This window comes from Aedes aegypti, chromosome 2 (genome assembly GCF_002204515.2).
Source record: "Aedes aegypti strain LVP_AGWG chromosome 2, AaegL5.0 Primary Assembly, whole genome shotgun sequence".
In the NCBI taxonomy this organism is placed as follows: Eukaryota; Metazoa; Arthropoda; class Insecta; order Diptera; family Culicidae; genus Aedes; species Aedes aegypti.
Genome location: NC_035108.1, coordinates 338,375,499 through 338,390,647, shown reverse-complemented (window position 1 = coordinate 338,390,647; position 15,149 = coordinate 338,375,499). Strand labels below are relative to the sequence as shown.

The 15,149-nt window shown below is 36.1% G+C and overlaps 1 protein-coding gene across 2 annotated transcripts; it reads left to right on the top strand.

Moving 5' to 3' along the window:
- The first annotated feature begins 472 nt into the window (after positions 1 to 472).
- Positions 473 to 1,364, top strand: LOC5577277 (protein G12). 2 transcript variants are annotated; one of them, XM_021846072.1, is made up of 3 exons: positions 473 to 905; positions 969 to 1,129; positions 1,189 to 1,364. In XM_021846072.1, the coding sequence occupies exons 1-3, from the start codon at positions 542 to 544 to the stop codon at positions 1,291 to 1,293; spliced, it is 630 nt and encodes a 209-aa protein (XP_021701764.1). In that variant the 5' UTR covers positions 473 to 541; the 3' UTR covers positions 1,294 to 1,364. The 2 variants fall into 2 exon arrangements, with proteins under 2 accessions (XP_021701764.1, XP_001656378.1); XM_001656328.2 differs by having other exon boundaries at positions 963 to 1,129.
- The last annotated feature ends 13,785 nt before the right edge of the window (positions 1,365 to 15,149 follow it).

Below are 15,149 nucleotides of genomic sequence, written 5' to 3'. Positions count from 1 at the left end.
TGAGAGCTTTCTATGCCAATTGACCATTTTTGCATGTGTATATCGTATGGCAAGTACGAAGATGCCCAGGGAAATCGATAAAATTACCAAAAGATCCTCGACCGGTGGGAATCAAACCCACGACCCACAGCTTGGTCTTGCTGAATAGCTGCGCGTTAATCGCTACGGCTATCTGGGCCCCTATATCTTATGACCTGTTTAACAATAAACAAGTTTTTTGTCCGTTCAACATTTGGTGGGTTTCCCTAACAATTGTACAAATCATTGAAAATCAAATATTTTTATATCTGTGTTCATTTTTTTTCCTTCCGGAGATTGGATTTTTCTCTAATTGCTCTTATCGAAGGTATTTCAGCTAAAACTTCCAAGCTACTGTTGAAGTATTATCAAGAACTGACACCTAATCGTTTCAAGTGCTCGTTGAAACCATTGAGCACTTGTTTCAATGCAATATAAATACTGCCAACAATCGATAGCTCAATCATCAGTTTCACTTTCAACCAACCTGAAGTAGTGCTCAGCAAACCACATCCAATCCACTATGAAGGCCGTTTTTGTATTCACCGCTCTGGTGGCAATCACCACCGCTTCCTATATCCCTGTTGAAGCGTCAACCAAAAGCCTCAAAGACGACTTCCAAGACTTCGTCAACCTGCTGCCGGTGGACAAACTCACCGATCTGGTCGTACGCTACTTAACCACTGACAAGGAATTTCAGGAAGCGTTCGCCTATCTGCAGGGTAAGGAGTTCGCCGCCGTTTGGGATCAGTTGTTCGCCCTGAAGGAAGTCAAGGAAGTGCTGAACTACTTGGAAGATGCTGGTTTGGAAGTTTATGAGCTGCTTAATCAGGTTGCCGATTTCCTGGGACTGAATCACGTCAAGCCGACGAAAGGAGTTAAGAGCTGTAAGAATAATACTGATGAGTTTTTATTCTTTGGGGATTAATACTTGTGTATTTCAGTAAAAGCCGGAGGATTGAGCGGATTTGTCGATGAGGCTCTTGCTCTGCTGCCCCTGAAGGAACTGAAGGCTCTCTTTGAAGAGAAACTGAAGACCAGCCCTGAATTCAAGGCGTTCTTTGACAAGCTGTCTAGCACTGACTTCCAGAAGTTGGTTGACTTCTACCAGGTCTGGCTTGATAGTTGATTTTATGATTTATGTGGACTAAAACCTTTTTCAATCCACAGAACTCCAAGGAAGCTCAAGCTTTGGTCCAGAAGCTGCGTGATCATGGAGTCGATGTAGACAAGTTCTTCGAACTGGTCGCTGGATTCTTCGGATGGGGTTTGTAAGTGAGACTTTGTGTACTGTTAGAACGTGATGGTTGCTAATCAATAAAACGAAGTTTATATTTAACCTCTAATTTTTTTGTGCTATCTCATTCAACCTCTAATATTTTTTGTTCAATATCACATGGAATTGAAATTGAAAAATCCCTGAAAAACCCCTTGCATACTCCAAACTCTATAATCATTTTCATTCATCATCCAAAAAGGTTTAAGTCACATCACAAGTCAAATCATTTCAGCGAAAGAATTTCTACGAGACCCATTTACAAACGTGATAATTTATCATCGGTTCGAAATCCGTTTTTATTGATTCCAAAAACTGATTTATGGTGCCGGATTTCACACCTGAAGCAGACGATCTATTCCACTAGTGCTACCGCTTCCAGTAAGCAAATAGCCAGTTGGGCAATAAAAAAAAGATATATCCTTCGTCTGCTCGGGCTGCGTTGCGACTATGGTGAGATCAAAGCGATTTCTTCTCATACCTTGTGAACCTTACGAAGATATTTTTTTCCCAAACAGCACCACTCTGCTGCCAAGGGGCGGGCCGCCGAAGCTCAAATGAATATTTTTCCATGATTTACGTTAACTTTTATTCGACTGTCTGCCGGGGAAGTGGAGATCCTTCTTTCTACCTGTGAGACGCAGGTGTACCGTTCCCTGGATGGAGCCATCATCAGCAAGCTGCCGTGGGGATTTACAAGAAGGAAACACATTTTCGTCTTCCAGATCTGTCTGCACCCCAACAAAAATCTCCACCAGTGCCATACGATTTACATTACGCATATCCTTTGCAAGAAAAGGAAGCTGCTACTATAGTATAGTATACTAGGGGAGCGAGGTTTGGGTCGGAAGAACGTCATCGCCTGGTTTTCGAAATTACCCATAAATTCACCCCCACTGAGTGTTTAATGGTCATCACGTGCCTTGGTGATCTGAAGAGGATGGATCGCTCCAGGTTAGGGTAGGGAAACTCGTCGAACTGTTGTGAACCGGAATGACACATGTGTATATATTGTTGGTAAAGTTTCACCGAAAGTTGTTTGTCTGGATGGCTTTAGGTCAGTACCCCGAATTCCATAGCACCGAATAATCCATTGCCCAGGGATTCACCTGCTTGTGTACTGCTATTATTAATATTGACTTTTAAGACGGTAGTATGGATATTATACCATATATTTTTCTCCACATAAGTCTGTTACTATAGTATTTGTTATTAAACCCTCTAATACCCAACCCCGCCTTAAGATTGGGTACACTTTTAAATTTTGTGTATTATTTCATAGCGCAAAAATCAACATGATTTTGTTTTTGGCATATACCTTGGGCCATAAAACACATATAAGGAAGATTTTATACGATTTTTTAAACATGTTTGTATTTTTGAGAAGTGTTTGAAAAATTATATTAGGGGTATTCACTTTACAGCGTTAATCCCTGCGTATATCGTGATTACCTGTTTATCTCAAATGTTTCACAAAATTGCGTAAACGGTGTAGGAAATATTTCAAGCCATTTTGATTCAACAGTCAACCAATCCAAGACTGCGTCGGTCTTCCAAGCAATTGCCATGGATTGTCTTATATAATTAATTGACAGTCTATACATTCTTATCCAAACTGAACGCAACGCCCATCGACTCCCATTATTTGCCACCGAAAGAGGTGCTCTGAAATTAAATATTTGAGGATTGAGGATTGCGTTGTTTTTCGATTATGAAAACTTGAATGATTGTGGCAAATTATTTTAACGCAGTCATGCCATTTTGACGATAATACGTAAGTTGAATGATGAGATCTTGTACTATCAGTACAATTCGACGATCTTCGTTGACAATCTTGAAAGAATTCTGGGTACCGTGAAGAAAACAGCCGAAGGGTCGAAAAATAAAGTGAACCTCGGCTGAAACGAATCGAGTTCGTTAATTCAAATAAACAAACTTTTGACAAGCTTGATATTTTTGGGTGACTAGATGATCAACTTCTCATTGTCATCGCCTGGAAGCCAGAAAAGGAATATTTCATTTGAAATGTTTCATCACCAATATCTCAGTTTACGCTACTGTAAGAGGTTTTGTCGACAAAATTAACGTGAGTTTCAAAGTTGAAATTTTGACCCATTTCCTAAATCGAAATGTAATTATGAACTAGTACCGTAAAACGGGGTAACTTTGATAATGCGGGACCCACCACATACAAAACGAAATAAAACATTATCCGTTAATCAGTACAGCAAAACGAATGCAAAAGTAAAGAATATTAGTATGACACTTCATGTCAGAGCTATTTTCATTTGAATCGAGAATATTTAGACTTAATATACGAATAATAAGAATAGGTGCAACTTTAGCAATTTCGAAACGTTCACGAAAAACCTATTCTACAATCATTATTTGATGTAGTTTTGAATAGTTCGTCACTTATATTTGACAGCCCAGTTATAATAGAACTTGAATATAGTCTTAAATCTCTTAGCGAGAACCATTTCCACAAACTGTGACCATTTTTGTAATCTGAGTCAGAAATTTCCATATAACGATAAACGTCTAGAGGTATGCATTCCCCTTAAATGTTCGTAATTCATTCCATCTTGTTTGATTTATGCTCCATTATCAAAGTTACCCCAAACAAATAATTCAAAATAAAATTTTCGGCAATCTATCAACTGCAATCGATAGCTAGGATGCCAGTACTTGTTTCGAAAGTAAAAATTAAAAATCTTTGAAACAGCATGCATAAATATTCGTTTTCTTCGAAAAAAAAAAACTATCAAAGTTACTCCGTTTTACTATACCGTAATCAAAATTATTTTGCAACACTTCGACATGTAACCGAATTGTCGTTTCGTTCATCATTGAGTTAAATTATTATCATAAATTCCACCATTTATTGACCTTATCATCGAAAACACATGAAAAGGCAAAATTGAACATACAGTCACACCACAGTTATGGATAGCACACAGATACGGATCAGAGTTGAATTGAAACGGGAATATCTCGTCAAATAGAATTGCAATTACGCAGAACACATTTTACCTACGTGAACCATAAATCTGTACAGCATCGCAATCAATTATAATCTGCTTAAGCATATTTTTTTCCATCTGTAGAACATAAAATGTCAACCGTATTCCCAGAAGCGTTGATTCATAACAGTGGACATTAAAACCCATTTCACAGTAATGAATCAAAGATAAGACGATTCTGAAACAAACGCCGAAACGTATGCTTTCATTTGCATACCATTCGATTACCTCGCAGATAAATTGCTGTTATAGTGTTTTGATCCACAATATGAGTCGATTTGATCCATAATACGAATCCTCCTCTCCCTCTGATCCACATCTGTGGGTGGACATCGTTTGAATTTTTTATCGAAATCGACATTTTTTCGTAAATAACCGTGAATTTTGAGGTGTATTCTTAAAAACAACTATATTCTGTAGTACCAGGGAGGTTATTTTATTTTATACAGCGTCACCATGTTTTTAAATCTTATCTTGTTCTGAAAAATGACCCTTAGTTGATCCATAACTGGGGGGTGACTGTACATTTTTTGAGTAACATTAGAATTTTTGTATCGCAATCAATTCAATACACGTTAGGCACTAAATATTGAAAATTGTACATGAATCGCATTAATATTAGATTTAGTTTTATTTTCTTCAAAGAAATAATTATTAATTTTGAAAATCTGAATTTAAATTAACTTGCAGATCTGCCATTGAGAAAAAGTTGTGTCAGAACACCAACAGAGACTATCTTAAAACATATACTACCCACCGAAAGTATGGAATCGTTGCAATACTGAATATTGCAGCACATTTAAGTTGGCATCACCCGAAACCAAGTGAAAAAAGCTTATTCAACTGAAATAAAAAATCTTAATGGCTCAAGGCAACATTTCAAGAAGCCAGACTGAGGCACGACAAACTGACATAGTATTATGCGTTTGGGACCCCTTTGTGAGATTAAACTCGGCACCTTATAGTCAGGCACTATTTAAAGCTGTGAACATTTTAATTTGATTTTTTTTGCTTATAAACATTAGTTATCTTTTTACTTTTGTGTATGCTTTTCATGAGAAATTTTGCTTTTTCAATTGAATACTGTTCTTTAGAGCTATGCTGTTATTATAATTATAGATATAAAAGCTGTCGACGCTTTGTTCTGGTTACCAGTACTTTACGAATTGTATGAGAATTTGCGTCAAAAATCACATTTGTACGTCAAAAATCAAATCCAGAGTATCCGAAGCTAAAGTGATTCTTGATCGTGTTCGGAGCTATTCAGAGTCATATTGTGCTTATTAAAAAAAAGCTGATTCCCTTCTGAGATTTATAGTTTTCAAGGCTTTTTACTTACAAACTAGTAGTTTACTGTAGATTTGATGGTTATACAATTAATGTGTCTGTCAAAACCATAATAAATCACTCCTTGCTCGGTTACTCGCGAGTAAACGAACTTCTTGCTACTTCGTTTGACATGTTCTCCCGAGCAGACGGGTGCGGACTTACTCACACCTAGCCAGTTCGCGAGTCTGTGATATTTGTGATGCGTTGGTATACGCTCGTGAGCTGCTTTGTGATGCGAACATTTCAGCCACTGCTCCATATTTCAACTCAATTGGTACTTCCACCGGTAGAAGAATTTGTTGGAAGAATAAGTTTTCTATTTGACACCAAAACTCCTCCAACGATTTCTTTCTTTTAAATTTTTCCTTCAGCTTTTAATCCAATGTCAGATCAATCAAATACTCGCATTGTTGTGATGTTAATGTTTCTGGCTTCTCCAATACTGAAAACGGCTGTTCCACCCATCTCATCTGCTCAATTCTGTTGTGATGTTCTCCCGGAAAATATTGTTGGAAACTTTCCTACAAATCTTTCAAATGCGTGTGGAACTCCTGACAATTCTTTTACAAAATTTTGGCTGATAACGCAGATTGATTTTTTCTCAAATACGAAGAGCTGTCAAAGTCTCGGTTCTTAATAAATTCTGCCAAAAAATCGATTTTTCCCTTGCAGCCTTTGATATTTTTCTTTTTGTGTTGAATAATATGATTACATTGCCTTGCATAGAAACACTGAGTTCGTCCATTTTCTGAAAAATATCAACCAAATAAACCAATCTTATTATACATTCTTCGTTGTGGTAGCTAGAGTCGATGAATTGAATAATCGATATAATGAACAATACTCATTATAAATTCTTACATTTATTTGAGCGTGTAAGAATTGTCTTAGCGTGTTTGTTCAGATATAGTCATTATATCGCATTAATATTTTGAGCGTGCACAAATGACAGCTCGGCTCGAGGGAGAACAAGCGCGAAAGTGGATTGACAGTTTGTCGCGTGAAAAAGAGTCAGTTTAGTGAAGGATTTTGTGGCGAACGGATGTGTTGTTTTGCACCCAACACATAAGTTCTGGCTTCCATGAGATTTATTCGATTCTGAAGTAGGTTTGTATTCTTGCAGCAATGTTTTGAAAAGTTGTTTTGACAACAATGCGAAACAGGTGTTTATACTGAACCGAAATTAAGTGCAGAAAGCGATGGAAAAATGCATCCTTGGTAGGTCTTCCTGACGCACAGGCAGTAGAGTAGGCCAAGATGCGAGAAAAATTGTTCAATTTTTCAATGATTTTACCCGAAATAAAGTGTCCCCAGTAGGCTCCCTGACGGAAGGGCAGAGGAGTAGGCTGGCGGATAAATATAAACAATTCCCATATTAAAGAAAAATGTCCCAGTAGGCTCCCTGACGGAAGGGCAGAGGAGTAGGCTGGCGGATAAATATAAACAATTCCCATATTAAAGAAAAATGTCCCCAGTAGGCTCCCTGACGGAAGGGCAGAGGAGTAGGCTGGTACATAAATATAATTTTAATAATGGTGATGATGATGATGATGATGATGATGATGATGATGATGATGATGATGATGATGATGATGATGATGATGATGATGATGATGATGATGATGAATGATAATGATGATGATGAATGATGATGATGATGATGATGATGATGATGATGATGATGATGATGATGATGATGATGATGATGATGATGATGATGATGATGATGATGATGAATGATGATGATGATGATGGAATGATGATGATGATGATGATGATGATGATGATGATGATGATGATGATGATGATGATGATGATGATGATGATTGATGATGATGATGATGATGATGATTGATGATGATGATGATGATGGATGATGATGATATGATGATGATGATGATGATGATGATGATGATGATGATGATGATGATGATGATGATGAGATGATGATGATGATGATGATTGATTGATGATGATGATGATGATGATGATGATGATGATGATGATGATGATGATGATGATGATGATGATGATGATTGATGATGATGATGATGATGATGATGATGATGATGATGATGATGATGATGATGATGATGATGATGATGATGATGATGATGATGATGAGATGATGAATGATGATGATGATGATGATGATGATGATGATGATGTGATGAATGATGATGATGATGATGATGATGATGATGATGATGATGATGATGATGATGATGATGATGATGATGAATGATGATGATGATGATGATGATGATGATGATGATGATGATGATGATGATGATGATGATGATGATGATGATGATGATGATGATGATGATGATGATGATGATGATGATGATGATGATGATGATGATGATGATGATGATGATGATGATGATGATGATGATGATGATGATGATGATGATGAATGATGATGATGATGATGATGATGATGATGATGATGATGATGATGATGATGATGATGATGATGATGATGATGATGATGATGATGATGATGATGATGATGATGATGATGATGATGATGATGATGATGATGATGATGATGATGATGATGATGATGATGATGATGATGATGATGATGATGATGATGATGATGATGATGATGATGATGATGATGATGATGATGATGATGATGATGATGATGATGATGATGATGATGATGATGATGATTGATGATGATGATGATGATGATGATGATGATGATGATGATGAATGATGATGATGATGATGATTTTGATGATGATGATGAGTGGATGATGATGATGAATGATGATGATGATGATGATGATGATGATGATGATGATGATGATGATGATGATGATGATGATGATGATGATGATGATGATGATGATGATGATGATGATGATGATGATGATGATATGATGATGATGATGATGATGATGATGATGATGATGATGATGATGATGATGATGATGATGATGATGATGATGATGATGATGATGATGATGATGATGATGATATGATGATGATGATGATGATGATGATGATGATGATGATGATGATGATGATGATGATGATGATGATGATGATGATGATGATGATGATGATGATGATGATGATGATGATGATGATGATGATGATGATGATGATGATGATGATGATGATTGATGATGATGATGATGATGATGATGATGATGATGATGATGATGATGATGATGATGATGATGATGATGATGATGATGATGATGTGATGATGATGATGATGATGATGATGATGATGATGATGATGATGATGATGATGATGATGATGATGATGATGATGATGATGATGATGATGATGATGATGATGATGATGATGATGATGATGATGATGATGATGATGAATGATGATATGTGATGATGATGATGATGATGATGATGATGATGATGATGATGATGATGATGATGATGATGATGATGATGATGATGATGATGATGATGATGATGATGATGATGATGATGATGATGATGATGATGATGATGATGATGATGATGATGATGATGATGATGATGATGATGATGATGATGATGATGATGATGATGATGATGATGATGATGATGATGATGATGATGATGATGATGATGATGATGATGATGATGATGATGATGATGATGATGATGATGATGATGATGATGATGATGATGATGATGATGATGATGATGATGATGATGATGATGATGATGATGATGATGATGATGATGATGATGATGATGATGATGATGATGATGATGATGATGATGATGATGATGATGATGATGATGATGATGATGATGATGATGATGATGATGATGATGATGATGATGATACTTTCACCGCTCCGTTGTATGGAGAGTCAAAGAGACTTAAGGGGAAGCAGGCCGTAATTGAAATTTTTACATGTCGTTGATGATTGTTGCAGAATCATGTTACAATTTCGAGTTAAAGAATATCAATTGGTATTGCAGTGATGTAGCTGAAAGAGTATCAGCATACTTTCTGAATGTAAGCACATATTGTGATACATTTTCGTATCAATATTAACTATGGCGTCAAATCAAAACAAAACACTACTTGAGTCGATTTTATACTGGTACAAAACGTCGCAAATAACTGAGTAAAACAGCTTATCATTTTGTTATCAAATTGTTGCTGGAAATAATAGGAACTACTTAGTTTTAGAATTTGAGCTGATTGTATGCAAAATAAAAAAAAATGTTAAAAGTTCATTCATTTCAAAACAGTTTTAGAAGATAGGTTGTTTTTCTTCTTAAATAATTTTCTTAAAACCGTATGAAAGTGATTTTCGTCGATTTGAAACAGTAATCGAGAAATAGAGTAGACAAGAAGGCGGATGTGGTAGCTAGAGTCGATGAATTGAATAATCGATATAATGAACAATACTCATTATAAATTCTTACATTTATTTGAGCGTGTAAGAATTGTCTTAGCGTGTTTGTTCAGATATAGTCATTATATCGCATTAATATTTTGAGCGTGCACAAATGACAGCTCGAGGGAGAACAAGCGCGAAAGTGGATTGACAGTTTGTCGCGTGAAAAAGAGTCAGTTTAGTGAAGGATTTTGTGGCGAACGGATGTGTTGTTTTGCACCCAACACATAAGTTCGGCTGATGGCGGAATCGGCCAAAAGTTAAGTGAGATGGTGGTTCCGGATACTACAATGGCGCAGTTTGGAACCGAAGCGCTTCCATGAGATTTATTCGATTCTGAAGTAGGTTTGTATTCTTGCAGCAATGTTTTGAAAAGTTGTTTTGACAACAATGCGAAACAGGTGTTTATACTGAACCGAAATTAAGTGCAGAAAGCGATGGAAAAATGCATCCTTGGTAGGTCTTCCTGACGCACAGGCAGTAGAGTAGGCCAAGATGCGAGAAAAATTGTTCAATTTTTCAATGATTTTACCCGAAATAAAGTGTCCCCAGTAGGCTCCCTGACGGAAGGGCAGAGGAGTAGGCTGGCGGATAAATATAAACAATTCCCATATTAAAGAAAAATGTCCCCAGTAGGCTCCCTGACGGAAGGGCAGAGGAGTAGGCTGGCGGATAAATATAAACAATTCCCATATTAAAGAAAAATGTCCCCAGTAGGCTCCCTGACGGAAGGGCAGAGGAGTAGGCTGGTACATAAAATATAATTTTAATAATGGTGATGATGATGATGATGATGATGATGATGATGATGATGATGATGATGATGATGATGATGATGATGATGATGATGATGATGATGATGATGATGATGATGATGATGATGATGATGATGATGATGATGATGATGATGATGATGATGATGATGATGATGATGATGATGATGATGATGATGATGATGATGATGATGATGATGATGATGATGATGATGATGATGATGATGATGATGATGATGATGATGATGATGATGATGATGATGATGATGATGATGATGATGATGATGATGATGATGATGATGATGATGATGATGATGATGATGATGATGATGATGATGATGATGATGATGATGATGATGATGATGATGATGATGATGATGATGATGATGATGATGATGATGATGATGATGATGATACTTTCACCGCTCCGTTGTATGGAGAGTCAAAGAGACTTAAGGGGAAGCAGGCCGTAATTGAAATTTTTACATGTCGTTGATGATTGTTGCAGAATCATGTTACAATTTCGAGTTAAAGAATATCAATTGGTATTGCAGTGATGTAGCTGAAAGAGTATCAGCATACTTTTCTGAATGTAAGCACATATTGTGATACATTTTCGTATCAATATTAACTATGGCGTCAAATCAAAACAAAACACTACTTGAGTCGATTTTATACTGGTACAAAAACGTCGCAAATAACTGAGTAAAACAGCTTATCATTTTGTTATCAAATTGTTGCTGGAAATAATAGGAACTACTTAGTTTTAGAATTTGAGCTGATTGTATGCAAAATAAAAAAAAATGTTAAAAGTTCATTCATTTCAAAACAGTTTTAGAAGATAGGTTGTTTTTCTTCTTAAATAATTTTCTTAAAACCGTATGAAAGTGATTTTCGTCGATTTGAAACAGTAATCGAGAAATAGAGTAGACAAGAAGGCGGATGTGGTAGCTAGAGTCGATGAATTGAATAATCGATATAATGAACAATACTCATTATAAATTCTTACATTTATTTGAGCGTGTAAGAATTGTCTTAGCGTGTTGTTCAGATATAGTCATTATATCGCATTAATATTTTGAGCGTGCACAAATGACAGCTCGAGGGAGAACAAGCGCGAAAGTGGATTGACAGTTTGTCGCGTGAAAAAGAGTCAGTTTAGTGAAGGATTTTGTGGCGAACGGATGTGTTGTTTTGCACCCAACACATAAGTTCGGCTGATGGCGGAATCGGCCAAAAGTTAAGTGAGATGGTGGTTCCGGATACTACATTCGTCACTCAGCCTGTCATTCAATTTAAATTCATTGTCTTTCAAGAATGATCTGACCTCCGCTCTTAACTCGAAAAGTCGAATGAATTCTCTATCACGCGATAGCTATCGTACTTCAGTATGAAGTAGTAATGCGGAATAGTCAGTTCCCATTTCATCATACAAAGCTTTGAATAATCTGGTGTTTTGAGTCGAGACTTGATAAAGTTGGTAATTTTGACGCTTTCGTCCAAGACGTCTTTCAAAGCGGGTGGTACTGCTGCTAGTGCATCGTGGTTACTTTTCGTCAATCCTGGCAACCCCGCCTGCACCGTCTGTGCAAATGTCAACACAGTAGGCCTTTTCAAATCAGCTGACCCGGAAGCTCTTTAACAGTTTTTCTATGAAATTGACAGACCCGTATTAGCACCGGTCCTCCACCGATGTATTGCAGCTTGCGTTTGATGTGCAAATCCAGTCTATGTGGGCTTCAAATGCGGTAGCACAAAGTAACCAAAGGATACTTAGCAAGCATGGTTCATATCAACGCCAACCTAGCAAAGAAAATCAAACTTTGACTTCGCTTTCTTTGTTAAAAATCTTACCGCGTTTGGTATTCCCGCATTTGAAATTTGCGTTTCAAACGCACACAGCAATAAACAAATGCATAGACGGACCAGTCACATAAAAAGGCCTGTTGTCCCATAGAACACTGTTTTCCGTACACTGAAAAAAATCCACACATCAAGGTCGTATGTTTACTTACAGATATGCACAATAAGAAAACCACATGACTCAAGAGTGGTCCCCGACTAGCAGATCATATCAAAATTATGTCACAAATATATCATATCGAGTTATAAATATCTCTCGTTGATGCAATTTAGATATGATGTATATATGATGATGATAACAAAGTATTCCAATGTTTCATAACAAGATTATATAATAATATGTTAAAACTTGTTAGTGGAATCCGATTTTGTCCTAAACCATACATTATATTCAATGCTGGAAGTAATACATAATTTTCATAGAAAGGTAGAATCATCGGCTTTTATTTCGGGCATCTTCACTGGTAAAAGAAAAATTGAATGGACAACTTGGACATGATGATCATGACATAAGATAACTATAAATAAACACACTGAATCCGTGTTGGGTGATGTACTATGCACCTATAGGTTGACTCACACAAATCTGAACGGGAAAGCTTTTGAAACTTATGTAAAAAAATGGAATCTTTGTTGTCGGTTGTTGAATCAGTCCATAGAGTAAAACTAAAGAATTTAATGTGTAAAACACACGAAGTATGCAAAAAAAATCACAACAAATTGATATGGACGTTTATGGATCGATCCATAGTTTTAAATACACAGTTCAAACGTGTGCAATGCAAGCTTGGATTCAATGAAGCTTGGATTCAAATCGTCAAAATACTGCTTTGGATACGGACGACGGATGCAAAGCACACGGTAAACTATTTTTAAACATCTCATGAATTACTTTCACAGAGTACACACAAGTCGGAGAAAATTTTCTTATGAATTTAAAACTACTTGCTGGTAACTAAAACATAATAAATATTGCTTTTATCGCATTTATATTTGTTTTCACTTTGTACATTGAAAAACTTATAAAGATTAGTGGGATTCAGGTTTAGCGTCGCCGGAGTGATATGTGTTATATTTTCGGTTTCCTGCTTTTGCATGTTGATGCCGTGACTTCGATTGAGGATGGATTACCAACTGGTGAGTTCGTTTTATGCTTATAAAAAAAACAAATATATATCGTGGCAATGTTTCATTTATTTAATTGTTAAACAAACTTTGGATGGTTTGTCACTGTATGCATCGCCATAAGTCCTTATTACAGTTTCATGCAAAAATATGAGCTACACGTGCATATTATTTTATGTATTTGTATCTATTGCATCTATTTTTGTTCACGTTGAAACGTCAAAAGTATCTTTTTGCAAGCTATCAGCCTACAGGGAGATACATTGCATCAACACCAAATACGGCTTGTGAAAGAAATGTTAAATATTTTTAAAATTAATTTGATAGAAATAGTCGTTAAAACAGAAAATCGATATTTCCGGTACATTTGACAGAACTAGTTTAAGATAGCTTTTTTTCTATTTAATGAATGAAATCCGTATCCAGATAAAAATCAAATGAAACGTCATTATTGGATGCCATTTCGGGAGTTTATAATCGTAAAAAAATGCGATATTTATAACAAGTTTAATGGTCTACTGGTCTGATTCACAGTGTAACTAAAAATATTTTATCTTATCTTGGCGCAAAAAAAAAAACGCAAGTGAAGCCATAGTTCATCAAATACAGTATGGCCCATAAAAAAATGCGAAAATCGTCATATCATGTTTTATAATAGTTTTTACATAGAAAAATGTGAATGAAACATAAATATTATTCATTACTTGTATTGTTTAATCTATTTAGACTCAATTGATCGCTTTGGACATGATTTTTATCTGTTACTTTCACCTTACCAGAGAGGAATTGGAAGCATACCTTCAAATTTTATCATGCGGACGTCGAGTTCAATATCTGTGTGATGAAAGCTTCTAAAACATCAACGATGGCGTGATATTCTTCACAGGCCTTGTCTCCAGCATACGCCCATATGAAATGATAGAACCAAAAAAAATTTTTCAAAAAACGGCTCATATTGGAGAGCTTTGATTCAACCTTCATATAAGTGTGATAAGCGGCTCCGTTTTGCTCAAACCTATGAGCTAGTATTGATATAAGTTGTCTCTAACCGAATGAACAAATTTTATCCTAAAAAATCTGTTCTTAGCCTCCGTATTTATTTTTTATTCAACTTTAACAAAACATATAGGCATATCAAACCTACAGGGGATAGGCAAAATGATTGAGATAGGCAAAATTTTGCCCAAATTCAAATACTTATAACTTTATGAAAAATGGATGAAATTGGATGCATCTGGAAGCAGTCGACGGCAAACTTGGTCCAGTTTTAGGAACTTCCTTGGCCATGCATATTGGCCACTGGACACCGGAGATGTTCCGGATTTTCTGAGGTCATGTCCAAATGTCATTTTTTCTGTCG